Source organism: Cannabis sativa, chromosome 6, assembly GCF_029168945.1.
Source record: "Cannabis sativa cultivar Pink pepper isolate KNU-18-1 chromosome 6, ASM2916894v1, whole genome shotgun sequence".
Lineage (NCBI taxonomy): Eukaryota > Viridiplantae > Streptophyta > Magnoliopsida > Rosales > Cannabaceae > Cannabis > Cannabis sativa.
In genome coordinates, this window is record NC_083606.1 from 25,492,665 (window position 1) to 25,512,414 (window position 19,750).

The following is a 19,750-nucleotide window of genomic DNA, read 5'->3' on the forward strand; positions in this document are numbered from 1 at the left end:
AGAAGAAAAGAAGAGAGAAGGTGGCAGCTAGAAGATTTTCTCTGAAGGAATGAGATGCATCATCTTTTTCCTGAAGCCATCACTACTTATTTATAGGTAACCACCTATGTTTAAGTTAGAATTATTTGGCATTAAAATAATGAAAAAATAAATGATAAAACCCATTAAGTGTGGCCGGCCATGGGCTTTGGATAATGGGCGTCACTTATGCAATTTTGCTGTTTTATCATTTCTGCATCTCATTTTCTCAAAAACGCCAATTTTCCAATTCAACCATTTAAATGCCAATTCCTATTATTTAATAACTAAAAATTAATTATTAAATAATATTGCCATTTAATATATTTATTAATTAGACATATAAAGTCTCTTAATTAATAAATAAACCTAGAATCTCTTTTCTTTACAATTTCACACTTGCTTAGTGAAAATTCATAAACTAGACATAGTCTAACTTTAGAATTATAATTGATTCATCAAAATCAATTAACTGAGTCTTACAAGCAGTATGGTCTCAACTAGTATGGGGACCATGGGCCTATATAAACCGAGCTTCCAATAAGTCGAACCAAATTTACCAAGTAAATTCCCTAACTTATTAATTCCTTATTGAATCCACACTTAGAACTTGGAATTGCACTCTCAGTCATATAGAACGCTCTATATGTTCCACGATATAGATACGTCATTAGTTATCCATTGTTATAATCCTAATTTGATCAATGACCCTCTAATAGATGATCTACATTGAATAGGCACTAAGTTACTGTTACACCTTCAATGTATTTTATCCTTAAAACACTTAGCTCCGTATAAATGATATTTCAGCGAAGTGAAATGAGATCTCCACCATTTATCTCTGTGTAGCCAAGCTCTCAGGATATCATCGTTTCACTTCTAAATTCCTATAGAAGTTATAGACTCCATATTTATGTTAGCGCTCCCACTCAATTATACTATCATGTTCCCAAAATGTACGTATCACCCTGACCCAAAAGTAGGCTTAACTAACAAATTATAGAACATGTATAATACTCTTGAGATCGAACCTAAACATATCAGGATTAAGATTATTTGATCTAGGATCAACGGATGATATTGAATTGAATAGATATTACGGTAAATTTTAATATATCTAATCAAAGTTGAATATCGGTCCCTTCCGATGTATACTCCATACATCCGATACTGGTAAACTTTGCCAATGCCCTGGAAAGGACATAACACTTATCCAAGGTGTAAGAATACCTATCGCTGATTATACCATGCTAGTCTAAATCTAGTGTTCTGACAAATCAGGGAATAAACTTTCGAACATATAATTAAGATTATATTCCACTGTGCTGACAACACTATAATCATTAACAAATTCATATGTTCTGGACTTAAATAGAATTCATACATTATATACATATAATCATGAAATAAATCTTGTGAACCATGCAACATAAAATGTTATTTCTGATCTCTATTAATAAGTAAATCTGATTATATTGAAATGAGTTTTATTTAGGGCATAAAACCCAACAAGATGTAATAAGTAATCACCATTTCGCATTGATGTACACTTTTGCTAATCAAACTTGAAATTTTGAGCTCTCCAAACTGTCTTAGCATACTTACAAATGGAACATGTTGAATCGGTAATGATCTTTCTACGCACAAGTGAGGTAGCAACGGGTAGAGCATCATGAATGACCCGCCAAGCAAAAATCTTAACTTTTTGAGGAATTTGGAGGGACCAAAAGAACTTCCACCATGACAAGGATGTGATCTTCTTCTTCAAGGGAGGTTGCAAGGTGGTAGCCACTCTGAACTGTGTATGTGTCTGTATTGTGGTGATGCCATATAAGTTTGTCTGTTGTACTAAAGTAGCTCAAAGGGATGGCGAGTATTTTGTCAACATCAAGAGGGCAAAAAACTTGCTGCAATAAAGGAACATCCCACTCTCTTTCATCAGTTATAAAATTTGATACCACATTATTTGGGGGTCCAATGTATCTTGTTGGAAGGAAAGATGTATAACCAGGAATCCAAGGGTCATAACCACATTTGACAGAACGACCCTCTCCAATTTTCCATCACAACCCTTTGGTGAAAAGATCATGACCCCACTTAATACCTTGCCAAGTTAACGAAGGAGAATGACCCATACTTGCTTCAAGGAACGAGTTACGTGGAAAGTATCTGCTTTTGAGTAATTGGCTTAGGAGTGAATCTGGATTTTTAAGAAGACGCCACGCTTGCTTAGCTAGTAATGCTTGATTAAAGTTGATGAAGGACCGAAAACCCATTCCACCCTCACCCTTTGTTTTGCATAGAAAATTCCACGAGCGCCAATGGATTTTAGACCCATTTGCATTCATCCCCAACCAAAAATTAGCCATCATACTCTCAAGTTGGTTGCAAAAGTAACCCGGTAGTCGAAAACAACTTATGGCATATGTTGGGATAGATTGAACAACAACCTTGAGTAGGACTTCACGACCTCCTGCTGAGAATATCTTTTCACTCCAAGAGTGCATGAATTTCCAAATTCATTCCTTAATGTTGCTGAAGAGCTCTTTCTTGTCTCTACCCGAGTAGGAGGGTAGGCCAAGGTAACGTTCATGACACTCACAGATTGGCATGTAAAGGTGTCGATGAAAGAAAACTTGGGCAGCCAAGGTAGTGTTCGGAGAAAAAGACATCACAGATTTGTCAGGATTGAGAAGTTGACCTGAAGCTTGAAGATATGTGTCTAAAACTCTCTTGATAGCAAGGCAGGAGCTTTCATCAGCTTGACAAAATAGAAGACTATCATCAGCAAATAGTAAATGTGATATGGTAGGAGCTCGGCGTGTGAGTTTGAACCCATGTATATTACCAATACTCTGTTCATATTGCAGCAGCCTAGACAAGCCTTCAGCACATATCAAGAAGAGATATGGAGATAGAGGGCAACCTTGTCTTAATCCTCGGGTGGGAGTTACTTGACCAGTGACTTCGCCATTTACAAGGAAGGAGAAGCTATTAGTAGTAAGGCAGCCCATTATTAGTGAAATCCAAGCATTAGCAAACCCCATTTTCCTCATAACTTCTTCCAAGAAACGCCATTCAACTCTATCAAAGGCCTTGCTCATGTCAAGCTTAATAGTTGCAATACAATTACGCCACGATGTTTTATTTTTTATTGCATGGACCAATTCGAAGGCTATCAAAATGTTGTCCGTTATCAATCGATTAGGCAAGAAGGCACTTTGTGATTCGGAAATGACCATAGGAAGAATCTCTTTGAATCTAGCCACAAGGATTTTGGTAACCATCTTTGAAATGACATTGCAAAGGCTAATCGAAATCCTTCATATGTTGTGGTTTCTTGATCTTCGGTATGAGAGTGATTATGGTGCGGTTGAACTGTGACGGGTCAGCTCCGTTGTTCAAGATACTGAGTACAGTCGAAGTTACAAGATCCCCTACAATTTACCAATTTTGTTGGTAAAACATGGCCGACATTCTGTCAATTCTCGGGCTTTTATCCGATCCCATGTTCTTGATGGCAGCTTCAACTTCCATAGCTATGAAGGGTGCAAGTAGAGAGGCATTATGAGCATCGGAGACCATATTGGGAATACATTCTAGAGTAGTTTGAAGAGCCAAATCATTTATATCACCAGCTCAAAAGTTCAGCATAATAATCTTGAATAACCAAAGAAATTTCAGCATTAGATTTCACTTTGAGACCCATATCATCAATAATAAAATTAATTCGGTTGTTGAATTTTCGAGCATTCGCTTTGGCATGGAAGAACTTTGTATTTCTGTCTCCACAAGCTAACCAATCCACTCGGGAGCGCTGCTGCCAATAGGTTTCTTCTTGTTCTAGAAGCTCATCAAGAATGGTTTCAGCTTTTTTAAGTTCATCAAGGTGGCTGTTGGAATTAATGTAGGAGTTGTTGAGTGTTTCCACCTTTTTTTGGCATTCTTTGATGTCCTTCTTCATTCTCCCATACTTTCTTTCATGCAAACTTTGTAAATTTTCAGCATAGGATTTCAGATTGTTGGAAACAACTGTAATCAGGTCTGAAGTGGTTGAGTTCAACCAATGATCAGCAATAATATCTATGCATTTATGGTCTGACAGCCACATTTTTTCAAATCGAAAATGACTTCTGCGTTTAGCTTTGTTGGTTTGGGCAGAGAGAAGATTGAAGGCAGTGATAATAGCTCGATGGTCTGATTGATAGTAATCAAGATGATGGACTTGCGGTGTATTGAAATAATTCTCCAAATGATTGTTAACAAAACACCAATCAAGACGTTCTTTTATTGTGTGCAAGGCGTTTCGGCATTTAGACCAAGTGAATAGATCACCCTCAAATGGTGTTTCATGGAGATGACACCTATTAAGACATCTTCTAAAAGCTTCCATTTATGATTCATTTCGGAGAGCTCCACTAGATTTCTGTAAATTGGATAGTATTTCGTTAAAATCGCCAATAATCAACCATGGGAGGAGAGGGGCAACATCCGCAAACTGCTGTAAAAGTGTCCATGAGGCTGGACGGTTGCAGGCTTCAGGAGCACCATAAAAACAAGTGAAATGAAAAGAAGGACTGTCTTCAATCTTCATATAACAATCGAAATAGTGAGATCCAAAATTCAATAGAGATATGTCAACATCGTCCTTCCAAAGGAGCAAAAGTCCACCACTAAGGCCTATCCGAGGCGATTCTAAACCATTAGTAAAGCATAAAGATTGACGTACACGTGTAACTGAGTTGGCTGGTAGTTTGGTTTCTATAAGAAACAAAACTTGGGGCGATTGTTGCTGAACAAGCAATCGAACATGTCTGAACGCACTCGCGTTCCCCAAGCCCTGTGCATTCCAGCTTAAGATTTTCATGATGAGTTGCGGGGTTGCTTAGAAACCACCGCACTTGAGTCATTGGAGAAGCTAGAATCATCACAGTCAGAAACTAACGCCTCAACATCATCCTCTCTTGACAAAGTAGAAGACGACGATCCATGAACATTACGACATCTTTTCAGGAATTTCCTCATAGATAGGGAGTCTTGATGCCTCTTGAAAGTAGCATTGGGAGGCTGATTTTCCTTTGCCATGGACACTTTGGGAGAAGTAAAAGTTGAGATTGTAGTTGCGGGTTGGTTGAGAGAGAGTGAGGAAAGGTTAGTATCAACAGGAGAGGGTGTTAGTATAGGTGGATATGTAGCAAAAGTGTTGGCTGTGGTATCAGGTATAAAAATGTGGAAAATGTCAGAGATAGAGTTGTCATTTTGATTGGATTTGTCAGAGGTGTTGTGGGAAATTTGTGGCTGCTGGTTTCTGATCTCGCTGATGTGAGAACCAGATGGAGGCACGGGTAGATTGGGGGGTGAAATACTATGAGTTGGTGTGGTAGCAGGTTTGGTTGGAGGGTGACTTAGATTAGTGAAAGAGGGAGGAGAAATGGGGTTGCTGATATAAGTTTGAGATTGCTGATATTTAAGTTTGGTGGAGTGAGAAATAGATGGGGGCATGAGAAGATAGGTTGAAGAGTTACTGGTGTGAGAGGGTGGAGAGTTGTTGTTGAAATCGTTGTTGATAGTACTGGATTGGTGGGGAGTGATGTGTCCAATGGTTAGTATAGAGCTGATGGTCAAATTTGGATGTGCATAAAGATCAGTAGGAATTTTCTGATGTTGGTAGATATTGGTATTTATTTGTGATGAAGAAGAGTTTGGTTGTGAGGTAGTATTGATAAAGGGGCTGATAGTGTGACCATGGGTGTTGTGATCAAAAGGGATAATAGTGGAGAAGGAAGTGGTTATAGGAGAGGAAGCAGTGAAACTATAGACATTGGCAGTGGGATTGGCATTGTTCGAACCAAGATTGTTATTGTGGTTTGGGGGCTTTTGCCTTGAAGATTCGCCAGCATAAAGCACTCGTGGTGAGGCTGAGTTCGATTGTTTAATGCTGGGAATGTGGTAGTAAAATATGAGCGAGCCAATCTAGTAAGTAGGGGCCAAGCATTACCTTTTGCAAAATCAGTCTGATATCGGTCATAGCCATTAAATGGTAGTTTGGCGCCTTTCATCCATGGGCCATATTGGAAGTCATCCTCATTGCCACTATCCATACGCTCCATAAAAGCCACACAGCACTCAAAAGGATGTCCCAAACGACCACATTCAAAGCAAAAATCTGGACGTCGTTCATAGCGGAAGTCCACCCAAAATTCATCTTTTATCCTAGGCAAACAGATCATTTGGCCTCTCAACAAAGGTTTGTTTGTGCAAAGTTTGACCCGAACCCAAAGAAAAGGGCCCCAACCTTCGTTAGTGGAGTCGTCAAATACTTTAATAAATTCTCCGATAATATTTCCAAGCGCTTTAGCCAGTGCTTTTGATTTGCTTAAGAAAGGAAGTCAATAAATTTGTACTTTAAACGAAGTAAAAATCCGATCTTCCTTTGAGACATTTTGCAGAACATCTGGCGCCTTAAAAACAATGAGATGATTTTGAAAGTGCCATGGTTCTTTGTTAAGGACCCGGTGCATATCGCCTTCACAACCAAACTTGATATGGAACAAACCATCTTCACCTTTATATTCAGTAATCAAAACTAGAAATCAACCATTCCAATGTCTAGACATTTGATCAATGAACATCTGTTTGTATTGTTGGGTTTTATGCCCTAAATAAAACTCATTTCAATATAATCAGATTTACTTATTAATATAGATCAGAAATAACATTTAATGTTGCATGGTTCACATGATTTATTTCATGATTATATGTACATAATGTATGAATTCATCTGAAATTCTTTTCACATACTTGATCCTGTTTATTGTGCTGTCAACACATTGGAAAGTAAACATGACTATGTGAATAAAGTTTCCTAGATTTATCAAACATAGGGTTTTACTGATATGATAATCTACAACAAGAGTTTACTTATATTTGGAGAAATACTATGTTCTTTCCAGAGCATTGGTTAAAGTAAAGCTCAGGTTGGATGCATGGAGTATGCATCGGAAGGGACCGATATTGAACTTTGACTTAGATTTATTAAACTTACAGTATATCTATTCAAGTCAATATCGCCTAGTTGATCCTAGATCAAATGATCTTAATCCTGTTATGATTAGGCTCGATCTCAAGAGGCTATTCGTGTTCTTTGATTTGTTAGTTAAGCCTACTTTTAGGTCATGGTGATTCGTACATTTTGGGAACACGGTAGTGCAATTGAGTGGGAGCGCTAACATAAACATGAAATCTATAGCTTCTATCCGGCGAATAGTAAGTAAAGGATGATCTCCTTCGAGCTTGACCAAATGAAAATAAATGGTGGGGATCTCATTTCACATAAGCTGAAATATCATTTATATGGGGTTAAGTGTTTTAAGGATTAAATACATTGTAGGGTGTAACAGCAATCTAATCCCTTTACAGTGTAGATCATTCATATAGAGGATCATTGATCAAATTAGGGTTATAACAATGGATAACTAATGATGTGTCTATATGGTGGAACATATAGAGCATTCTATATACTGAGAGTGCAATTCTAAGTTCTATGCGTGGATTCAACGAAGAATTAATAAGTTAGTGAATTTTAGTAATAAATTCTTGATCTACTTATTGGAAGCTCGGTTATATAGACCCATGGTCACGCACTAGTTGAGATAATATTGCTTGTAAGACTCATATAATTGGTTTTGATTAATCAATTATAATTCTCAAATTAGACTATGTTTATTTGTGAATTTTTCACTAAGTAAGGGCGAAATTGTAAAGAAAGAGTTTTAGGGGCATATTTGTTAATTATGATACTTTGTATGGTTCAATTAATAAATATGATAAATGAAAATATTATTTAATAATTATTTATAGTTATTAAATAGCTAGAATTGGCATTTAAATGGTTGAATTAGAAAATTGGCGTTTTTGAGAAAATCAGATGCAGAAAAGATAAAACTGCAAAATTGCAAAAAGTGAGGCCCAAATCCACAAGTATAGGGCGGCCACTTTTGTAGGGTTTTACCTCTGATATTTTCATTATTTTAATGCCAAATAATTCAAACCTAACCCTAGTGGAATGCTATAAATAGATAGTGAAGGCTTCAGGAAATTTACACACTTAAATTTTCTACTTTTTCATTTAGAAAAACTGAGCCTTTCTCTCTCCTTATCTTTGGCCGACCCTTTCTCTTTCTTCTTCCTCTTCAATTTTGAAAATTACTTAGTGTTAGAGTAGTGCCCACACACAGCAAGTGATACCTCAATCATAGTGAGGAAGATCGTGAAGAAAGACTTTCAGCAAGAAAGAGTTTCAGCAATAAAGAATCAGAGAAAGAGATCCAGGTTCAGATATTGATAATGCTCTGCTACAAAAAGGAATCAAGGGCTAGATATCTGAACGGAAGGAGTCATATTATTTTGCTGCACCCAATGTAAGGTTTCCTAAACTTTATATGTGTTTATTTCATCGTTTTAGAAAGTTCATATTTAGGGTGTTAATCAACATACTTGTGAGTAGATCTAAGATCCTGGTAAAATAATTTCCAAAAACTGGCCTCAGAGCCATGGTAATTGATTTGCTTGCAAGAAATTTGGACTTTAAAACGATTGTTTGATGTTTTGGATGGTATCATGTTGTATTGAGTGTTATATGATGATTGATTGATGTTTGTGAATTTTTCGTGAAAAATAATTGAATATCTGGAATTATTTTTATTCTATAGTATGGAAAAAATTAAGCTAGTTACTTTTTTACAGAACTCAATTTCGATTTAATTTGAATTAGTTATGATTTTTTGAAGTTTTGAAAAAATCGGGGTTGAGCTGAAGGCCTCCTGCGCGCGCGGATTTCATGCAAATCCTCCGGCCGCCGAGCTTTCTCGCCCAGATCACCCCAGCATGCGCGCGGACGGGTATGCACAGCATCCCGTCCGTACAACTTGCAATTTTTTCGGTTTTCTTCATTTTTTCATGCTTTTTCATGGAATTAACTTCCGATTTTTTGTGTAGTTCTGTATTTATTCACTATTCCTAATTCAATTCTCATTATCATAATTAATTTAATTAATATTTTTTAAATTTAATTCATGATATTAGTGTAATTTGAATTTGAAAAATAGTAAATATCTATCTTTTTTGCTTAATTATCTATCTTATTTTTAAATTTGATTATATCTTATCTTATTTTTTAAATTCAAGGTCAGATATTAAATTTTTTAAATTATTTTTTTTTAAAATAATTTGACCTTATTTAAATTTAAAATAAGAGAACTATAATCATCTAATTTTAAATAGATGTAAGATATTTTGCTAACTTTTAAATTTTGTTATTTTATTTATTTAAATTACATTTAAAATCTGAAAAAGATATTTATTTATCTTTTTTTAATTTTTTATTTAACTTTTATTTATAAAATAACATTAAATTTTTAAAAAGTAGTTAGCAAATTTTGAAATGATATTTAGGTTGGTTGAAACCTAATTTTTCAAAATTTTAGGTTTAATTTTAAATATATTTTTTTAAAAAAATTTCGAAATTTTTATTTTTTTTTTAAATTTTCGAAAATAATTTTTTTTATTTATTTAATTAATTTTTTTTTCAAAATTATTTATTTAAAATTAAATAAATCCTACATCCAACTATCCAGCTAACCTTGTTGCAGGAGTATGTGTTTTAGCTTGTTTGTAAGTTTTTAAAACCTATTATTGCTTGATTGCAAATAGCCATGGTTAACTTGTTGACAGATCCAATGATCTGATTTTAACTCGTGGCTCCCTTGGTCAAGTAAATAATTTATAACAGGTATATTTACAATCTTCTTTCATCTGTGTATGACCTAGCAACATGATAGGACCCATCCAAAGTGTGCCTGTGTGAGCCTATGTGTTTAATTTCATTATAGATGCATATAGGTTGTTGTTGCTAAATAAAATATCATAGTTTTTGATAGATTTTATTTAGGCCCATTTAGTTTTGGGTCTATTCAATTAATAACAGATGTTCATTTTAAGGTTAAATTCCTCTCTTTTGGGCCTTGTGTGAGAGTTGGGAGCCATAGTAGTGGGTACGACATACTGAACCCAGCACCCCCTCACATGAACTACCCCAATTGTGAAGGCCCATTTGCCTGATTTGAATAACCGTACTAGGTTAATTAAACTAGTTTAACCTAATAAAATTGATTAGCAACATAATTAATTTCATTCATTTATTTTGAAATTAATTTAAGAAAACCATAGTTTAAAGAATTTTTATTCTAAGCTAAACTATATGTATTTTCTTGTATTTAATTAAATATAGAATTATCACCATCTAGATTCTTTCTAAAGCTTAATTTAAATTTTTCATTAAATATTCCTATTTAAGTTGATATTTAGTTATCTATAACTAATCAACTTAAATCTGAAAATCTTTGAATTTCAAATTTCAAAATTAAGTTGAGGAATTTTAGGAATTGGTTATTAAGATTCTTTAGATATTTTTTTTAAGTTGATATCTTTTCGAATATTAACTTAAAATGGAATATTTTCAAATTAAGTGGTTAGAACTTAATTTTTGATATTTAATTAAATTTAAATTTGAAAATATTTAAGTTCTAGATTTTTTCTAATACAACTTAAATTAGATATTTTTTCAATTTTTTTGGAAAAGATACTTAGTCAAATAAGATATTTTCTAGATAGTTATTTCTAAACTACTTATTATTTCTAATACTAAATAGGAAAATATTATACATTGTGAAATTAATTATTTAAATAATTAATTTTGGTACAATTTATTTTAAGTATATTTTTCCTAGTATTAAACTAGAGATTAATAATTAAGCCTTCTCTACACTTAATTATTTATTTCTTGAAATTAATACATTTAATTAATTTGAAAATTAAATATCTAAGTTGATTTTCATCATGATACTTAAATATTTCTTTTTCATGACACTTAATTAAATAGAAAATTATTTTTAGTTGAAATTTATTTTTTCAACTAAATTTAAATAATTTTCAAAATATATTTTTCTTTATTTTATTAATCAAATTTCGAAATTGCATTTCTTAAATGCTGGAATTTCGAATTTTATCTTGAAAAATAGATTAAGTTGTAAATTAATTATTTATTTTAATTAATTTTTAGACCAACTTAAATCAATGATTTTTTCATTTATTGATTAATTTAAATAAATGAATTAAAGTATATTATTAGAAATTCAATTAATTAGTCAAAGGAAAATCTAGATAGGTGATATTTTTGCTTGAAGTATTTTTCTAGTGTATTTAATTAAATAGAAAATTAATATTTAAGTTGATTTTCATCATCATACTTAAATATTTGAAAATTTTTCTATATATTTAATTAAATAGGAAAATTATATTTTTTGTTGTAAATTAATTTTATTAATTAATTGTGGGCCAACATTAAATTAGAATAATTTTTCCAGGATTTATTTTTTATTTTAACATGCATTTTTCGAAAATTGTATCCTTAAATACTTTAATTTTTCGAAATGCAATATATATTTGTAGAAAATTAAATTTGAGTTGTAAATTAATTTAAATTAATTTTGTAACAACTTAAATTGAATATTTTTCTAAATATTTATTAGAAATTATTACTAAGATGGAAATAATTCATGTTATTTTCATATCCATCTAAGTAAAATTTATAAATATTAAATTAAAATTTATATTTAGAATTTTTCATTCTAAATTGGAAATTTTAATTAAATAAATATATATTTAAAATAAATAGATTAAATAAAGAGAATCAAAGAAAATACAACTCACTTTAAATAATGAGCTTTATTATTAAGATATTCGATCTCCATTGTTGGTTTTACATCGCGTTTGTTTTAGTGATTAATGCTCCCTAATGGAGGAACGTTCATTAGCAATTTCGCACCGTTTAATCTCGAAAGATAAGTAGTTTGTAAGTGTTTTATATGGTATGGATCACCCTAATGGTGGCGACCATATTTGACTTGCAAATTATGAAACAATGGTGGAAGCTCATAAGATAGAATTGTCTTGACTCTCGCCTAAACGGGACAACGCTGAATTCCAATCTTGATCGAATAAAAGGTTGCTAGAATGTTTAAAATTTTAGATGAGCTGACAACTCTATTCAATGGATGGTAGCTTTGACTCTCGCCTAAACGGGACACTGATATCAGTTTGTTGAAAACCTTGGAAATTATTTAGGATTGTATGTTTTACTATTTTCACTTGTCATTCCTACTTGCTATATGTTTAATAATTTTTGAATTGTATATGAATTTATATTGAACCATGTTATTTTCTGTTATTAAGTTGTAGTTTAATTTCGAATCTTCATTGTTGGTCTAACTTGGTTTGTTTATCTAATGAGATAAATCCCTAATGGATTTTCACCATTAGACATACATAATAGTGTTAGATCTCGAAAGATAAATATTGTATATGCGACATCTAGCTGTTCATCAATAGATGACACCTTAGACTAGTATTTTTACGATATTAAACAAGAAGATTGTATAAATAAGATTACTTTGTCTTTCGCTAATCGAAGCATCGTTGGATTCTTATTTAAATAACGAAATTATCCTAATTCCTCTTAGCTTATTCATTTCGAATTAGCTCAATAACATATCATTGGATGAATGGTCTATATATCATTTCATGTCATTCTATATTTTCTCTTAAGAAATTAAATGACGCATATGATTATAATCCCGAAATATTCCCAATTGATATAAATCCTCAATCTTAGAAATCTCCTACTTGTATGGGAAAATCAGACTTAGAGTTAAATTAGTAGTGGTGGTCCAAGATAGAATTACTCATTATATTTGGTATAAATTTAAGTCTTTGACTTTAATTTTAAATTCCAAACAGAAATTTTCTTATATTTCTAATTCCAGAATACAATACAGTTAAACTTTCTCAAGTGTTTAATATCCATCTTCTATTAATGGATTCAAATTATATGGAATATGAGTTTAGTATTCTGTGACCAGGATCCACTTGCAGTATTCTAAGAACTCTTTGATGTAACTAAACCTAAGTCATCAAAAGACACTACCACATTTTTTTTAATCTATGGCATTTGTATCTTGTTCATAGTGGTTTTGACAAGATCAATCTCTGCAATGAGTTAATATGCCTATATCCACTGAAAGTAGTTCATCTCATTCGTAGATGGATGTACATTCAGGGGTGGATATGAGTTTTTCGTTGTATTCTTAAAATGATAACTCTAGATTATACCTTTTAGCAAGAAATTTGAAATGTTTGAAAAATTTCATTAATTTCTAGCAATGGTTAAAACCATTTAGGTAAGTGGTTAAAGATCTTGCGAACTGATAGGGGTGGAGAAATAGTTAGTAGATATGCAGTTCAAAGATCATTAAATTGATTTTTGAATTATATCCAAACTTACCTCCCCAGAAATTTCGAGTTGCATGTTGATGATTAGTTACTAGTCGTTGCCTAATTCCTTCCATGGTAATACAATTTCAGAATGATGTGATGGTTGTATACTTAATGTAAATCATTACTAGATTCATGGATGACCTAATCAAAATCTTAAGAAAAGCTAGAACTGTTAACCATGGTTTGTTAGCTATTCTAAGTGATTAGGGGTGGACCATCCCATAGTCAATAGATAAGAAAGTGTTTGTTCAAACAAATACTACTTTTCTAAGAAAATGACTAAGTCTGAAAATAAAGTAGCAAATAAAGGAGATATTTTTCTTGATTCCAAAAGTGTTCTATCATCTTATATGACATATGATGATCCCACTGTCTCTGTTGTCTTGTCACAACCAAAGAGGTTAATACCATTTAGTTTTCTCAGACATAATTCACGGTACCTTGTCGTAGTGGGAGAGTTTCTACGAACTCACCTTCTTATGACTTGGAAGACACTAGTGATTAAAATCCATTGTGAGTTTAAACAAGTAATGGATTGTCAAGATAAGAAACTAAGAAGAAAAGCCAATAGAACTATGGTTTAATCCATTCACATGGAGTAACTTAAAGTTTTCTATTACAAGGACATAAAAGGAAATTTTCGTTTATAAGTCTATTCAATAAACTTAACAAAACATCCTGTTCCTAGTATTATAGGTTTGAGTTTATCTAAACCTATGACTTATGGTATACCTGGTAATTACTTACTCTAATGCAAGCAACTTACTTTAGTAAGATGCTGAAGCATTTTCTTTCTAATGGCAATCTATAGAAGCTTCTCGACTTCTAGGCATAGATTTTATTTATCTCAGGAAAAGTCTCAACTATTCCAGAAAAGATAAAGCCATGAAAGAAATTCTTAAATCAACAGTGAGAGGTCTTAGATATGCTTTTGTATGCCTTAGACCAGACATCTGCTGTTGAGTGGGAGTAATGAGTAGGTATCAGATTAATCCAGGAGAAGAACATTGGAAGACAATCAAGTAAATCTTAAGATAAAGAAGAGGAACTATATGTTAGTCTATAAGGGTGTGTTTAAAACTCTTAGACTACACCACATCAGATTTCGAAATTTGCCTTTGTGCTAGAAAATCTTTCTGATAAGATGGTGATTACTCTGGGGATGGAATAGTGATTTTGGAGAAGTGTAAAAACCTATCTGAAGTCTCTAGGTCTACCAGAAAGGGACTAAATGTTAAAGTTGCAGGAAAGGTACTTATTCAGTCCAAGGAAAGTTCTATACATTTTTGGCACCATTCCAAATTGCCTAAACTACTAGTGTTAATTTCCTGATTAACCAAAAGTAGTTGCCAAAGGTATAGAATCCAGTATCCCAAGAGAGTAGACATATAGAGAGGAATTTCACATTATCAATGATTTTGTGATTAAGGAAGAGTAATGGTGGAGAAAAGGTTGTGTTTAATTCAACCTTTCAGATCCTATTACGAGGAGTTTACTACTACTACACTTGATTTGTATATAAAGGTGTTGAGAATATTTGAAATGCACTTTTTGTTTTATATTAGTGCAAGTGGGAGTTTGTTGGGTTTTATGCCCTAAATAAAACTCATTTCAATATAATCAGATTTACTTATTAATATAGATCAGAAATAACATTTAATGTTGCATGGTTCACATGATTTATTTCATGATTATATGTACATAATGTATGAATTCATCTGAAACCCTTTTCACATACTTGATCCTGTTTATTGTGTTGTCAACACATTGGAAAGTAAACATGACTATGTGAATAAAGTTTCCTAGATTTATCAAACATAGGGTTTTACTGATATGATAATCTACAACAAGAGTTTACTTGTATTTGGAGAAATACTATGTTCTTTCCAGAGCATTGGTTAAAGTAAAGCTCAGGTTGGATGCATGGAGTATGCATCGGAAGGGACCGATATTGAACTTTGACTTAGATTTATTAAACTTACCGTAATATCTATTCAAGTCAATATCGCCTAGTTGATCCTAGATCAAATGATCTTAATCCTGTTATGATTAGGCTCGATCTCAAGAGGCTATTCGTGTTCTTTGATTTGTTAGTTAAGCCTACTTTTAGGTCAGGATGATATGTACATTTTGGGAACACGGTAGTGCAATTGAGTGGGAGAGCTAACATAAACATGGAATCTATAGCTTCTATCTGGCGAATAGTAAGTAAAGGATGATCTCCTTCAAGCTTGACCAAACGAAAATAAATGGTGGAGATCTCATTTCACATAAGCTGAAATATCATTTATACGGGGTTAAGTGTTTTAAGGATTAAATACATTGTAGGGTGTAACGGTAATCTAATCCCTTTACAGTGTAGATCATTCATATAGAGGATCATTGATCAAATTAGGGTTATAACAATGGATAACTAATGATGTGTCTGTTGGGTTTTATGCCCTAAATAAAACTCTTTACAATCTGATTAGTTATCAATACAAGAAATTTGAAGTGATAGATGTTTGCATGAATTTTACATGCTAATGGTTTAAATATGTTTATTACATTTACACATAGAATCAGTTAAATCCAGATCATATGTTTATTCACAATTACAGTATCGTCAACACAGTGGAATGTGATTGTGATCATATGAATCAAAAGTCTTGGTCCCTGTTTCATCAGTGTTATTGGATTTACACTAATGTGTTAATCAGCGATGATGTGTACTTACACTTGGAGTAAGTGTTATGTTCTTTCCAGGACATTAGTAAAGTATACTAGTTTCGAATGTATGGAGTATACATTGGACTGGATCGATATTGCAACTAAGTTAAGATATTACAAACTTACCGTTATACATATCTTTCCAAGTCAATATCAGTATTTGATCTTAAGATTAAAAGAATCTAAATCCTGATATGCTTAGGCTCAACTCAGGAGTACTATTCATGTTCTTTGATTTATTAGTTAAGCCTACTTTTAGGTCAGGGTGATACGTATATTTTGGGAACATGATAGTATGATTGAGTGGGAGTGCTGAACATAAATATGGAATCTATAGCTTCTACTGGTGTATAGAAGTAAAGTGATGATTCCCTTCGAGCTTGGCAAATAGAAGTAAATGGATGAGCTCTTGTTTAACTAACTAATCATTAGATCACTAAACACCATTTACAGGTAGCTAAGTGTTTTAAGGGGCAAAATACATTGAGGGGTGAGAACGGTAAAGAAATCCCATCTCGATGTAGATCATCTATATAGAGGATCTTTAAATCACAATAAGATTACAGCAATGGTTAAATGAGATAGCATATTGATATCGTGGAACATATAATATGCTCTATATAAGTCTGAGAGTGCAATTCTAAGTTCTAAGAGTGGATTCAACAAAGAATTAATAAGTAGGAATTTACTTGGTAAATTTGGTTCACTTATTGGAAGCTCAGCATATAGATCCATGGTACCAATTCTAGTTGAGAACATTCTGCTTGTAAGACTCATTAATTGATTCGTGATTGATTAATTATAATTCTAAAGTTAGACTATGTCTAATTTTATGAATTTTCACTAAGCAGGGGTGAAATTGTAAAGAAAAGAGATTCTAGGTTTATTTATTTATTAATGGACTTTATATGTCTAGTTAATAATTAAATTAAATGACAATATTATTTAATAATCTATTTTAGTTATTAAATAATTAGTTTTGGCATTTAAAAGGTTAGAATTCAAAAATTGGCGTTTTTGAGAAAATAAAAATAAAATTTGATAAAACTGCAAAATCAAGTGGGGCCCATAACTACACCATGGCCGACCACTTATTGTGGAGTTTCAAATTGATTTTTTCATTATTTTAATGCTAAATAATTCCTAACCTAAACCTAGTAGTTGCCTATAAATAGAAAGTGATGGCTCAGTCAAAATATAAGTTTTCAATAACCTTTTCTGACAGAAATTTCTCTCTTCAGAAAAACTGAGTCTTCCCTAGTTTCTATACCTGGCCGAAACCCTCTCCTCTTTTCTCTCTTCATAAAATTCGAACCCTAGTGAAAGAGTGAGTGCCCACACACAGCAAGCAGTAACTCAATCATAGATTGGAAGACTGTGAAGGATCAAACTTGAAGAAGAAGGACATTCGGGCTCAGATCTTGATTATACTTTGCTATAGAAAGGATACACGGGTTAGAGATCTGAGCGGAAGGAGACATTAATTCCGCTGCATCAATGTAAGGTTTTCTTAACTTTATATGTGTTTAATTTATCGTTTTAGAAAGTTCATATTTAGGGTGTTTAAACAACATACTTGTGAGTAGATCTAACATCCTGGTAAAATAAATTCCAACAACTGGCCTCAGAGCCATGGTAATTGATTTACTTGCATGAAGTTTGGACTTTAAAACGATTGTTTGTTATTTGGATGGTTTCATGTTGTATTGAGTGTTATATGATGATTGATTGATGTTTGTGAATTTTCGTGAAAAATAATTGAAATTTTGTTTCTGGAATTATTTTTATTGGATAGTATGGAAAAAATTAAGCAAGTTACTTTTTTACCGAACTCAATTTCGATTTAATTTGAATTAGTTATGATTTTTTGAAGATTCGAAAAAAATCAGGGATCGTACACACCACACGCGCGCGCACGAGGCTTGTTCCTCGGACAGCACGCGCGCAGACACTCAGCTCGACCGAGCTACCTCGGTCAGACAAGATTGGCTGTCTGAAATCGTCCCATGCGCGCGTGGATGAGGCTGCATGCAGCCTCCTGCGCTGAGGGACGTCGGTCACGCCTGGCTGCTTGTGCGAGTGGACAGTATGCAATGCATACTGTCCGTACCACTTGCAATTTTTTCGTTTTTCTTCGTTTTTTCATGCTTTTTCATGGAATTAACTTCCGATTTTTTGTGTAGTTTTGTATTTATATATTTACTATTCCTAATTCAACTCTAATTATCATAATGAATTAATTTAATATTTTTTAAATTTTAATTCATGATATTAGTGTAATTTGAATTTGAAATTAGTAAATATCTATTTTTTTGCTTAATTATTTATCTTATTTTTAAATTTGATTATATATCTTATCTTATTTTTTAAATTTAAGGTCAGATATTAAATTTTTTAAATTAATTTTTTTTTTTAAATATTTTGACCTTATTTAAATTTAAAATAAGATAACTATAATCATGTAATTTTAAATAGATGTAAGATATTTTGCTAACTTTTAAATTTTGTTATTTTATTTATTTAAATTAAATTTAAAATCTAAAAAAGATATTTAATTTATCTTTTCTAATTTTTATTTAATTTTTATTTATAAAATAACATTTAATTTTTAAAAGTAGTTAGCAAATTTTGAAATGATATTTAGGTTAGTTGAAACCTAATTTTTCAAAATTGTAGGTATAATTTTAAATATTTTTTTTATATAATTTCGAAATTTAAAATTAATTTTATTTTCGAAAAATAAATTAATATTATTATTTATTTTATTTTTCAAAATTAAATATATATTTTTTTTAATTTCGAAATTTATTTATTTAAAATTAAATAAATCCTACTTCCAACTATCCAGCTAACCTTGTTGCAGGAGTATATGGTTTTAGCTTGTTTGTAAGTTTTCAAAACCTATTATTACTTGATTGCAAATAGCCATGGTTACTTTTTGCCAGATCTAATGATCTGATTTTAACTCATGCTCCCTTGGTCAAGTTAATAATTTGTAACAGGTAAATTTTACAATCTTCTTTCATCTGTGTATGACCTAGCAACATGATAGGATCCATGCAAGTGTGTACCTGTGTGAGCCTATGTGTTTATTTTATTATATAGATGCATATAGGTTGTTGCTAAATAAAATGTCACATCATGATAGATTTTATTTAGGTCCATTTAGTTATTGGAATTATTCAATTAATAACAGTTATTTATTTTAAGGTTAAATTCCTCTCTTTTGGGCCTTGTGTGAGAATTGGGAGCTATAGAAGTGGGTGCGACATACTGAACCCAGCACCCCCTCACATGAACTACCCCAATTGTGAAGGCCCATTTGCCTGATTTGAATAACTGTACTAGGTTAATTATATTAGTTTGACCTAATAAAATTGAATTAGCAACATAATTAACTTTTAAAATATATGAAAATTTATTTTCATTTTAATATTATAAAGTTAATTTTAAGAAAAACACTTTTAGTTTTAGATATTGTTTCTAGACAAACTATTTGTAATTTTCTTGTATTTAATTAAATAAAGAATTTTAACTAACTAGATTCTTTCTGGAGCTTATTTAATTAAATATTCCTATTTAAGTTATAAATTAGTTGTATCAACTGATTTTTCTTATCTAACTTAAATTT

The 19,750-nt window shown here is 32.0% G+C and overlaps 1 protein-coding gene across 1 annotated transcript; it reads right to left on the reverse strand.

Annotated features, from left to right (window-relative positions):
• Nucleotides 1-3,649: 3,649 nt before the first annotated feature.
• Nucleotides 3,650-4,411, reverse strand: LOC115695105 (uncharacterized). The gene has a single exon (XM_030622196.1). The coding sequence runs from the start codon at nt 4,409-4,411 to the stop codon at nt 3,650-3,652; it is 762 nt and encodes a 253-aa protein (XP_030478056.1).
• Nucleotides 4,412-19,750: the final 15,339 nt, after the last annotated feature.

What these genes read in the sequence shown, in the direction of transcription:
- LOC115695105 (XM_030622196.1), bottom strand. Translation starts at nt 4,411, where the DNA reads ATGGAAGCTTTTAGAAGATGTCTTAATAGGTGTCATCTCCATGAAACA.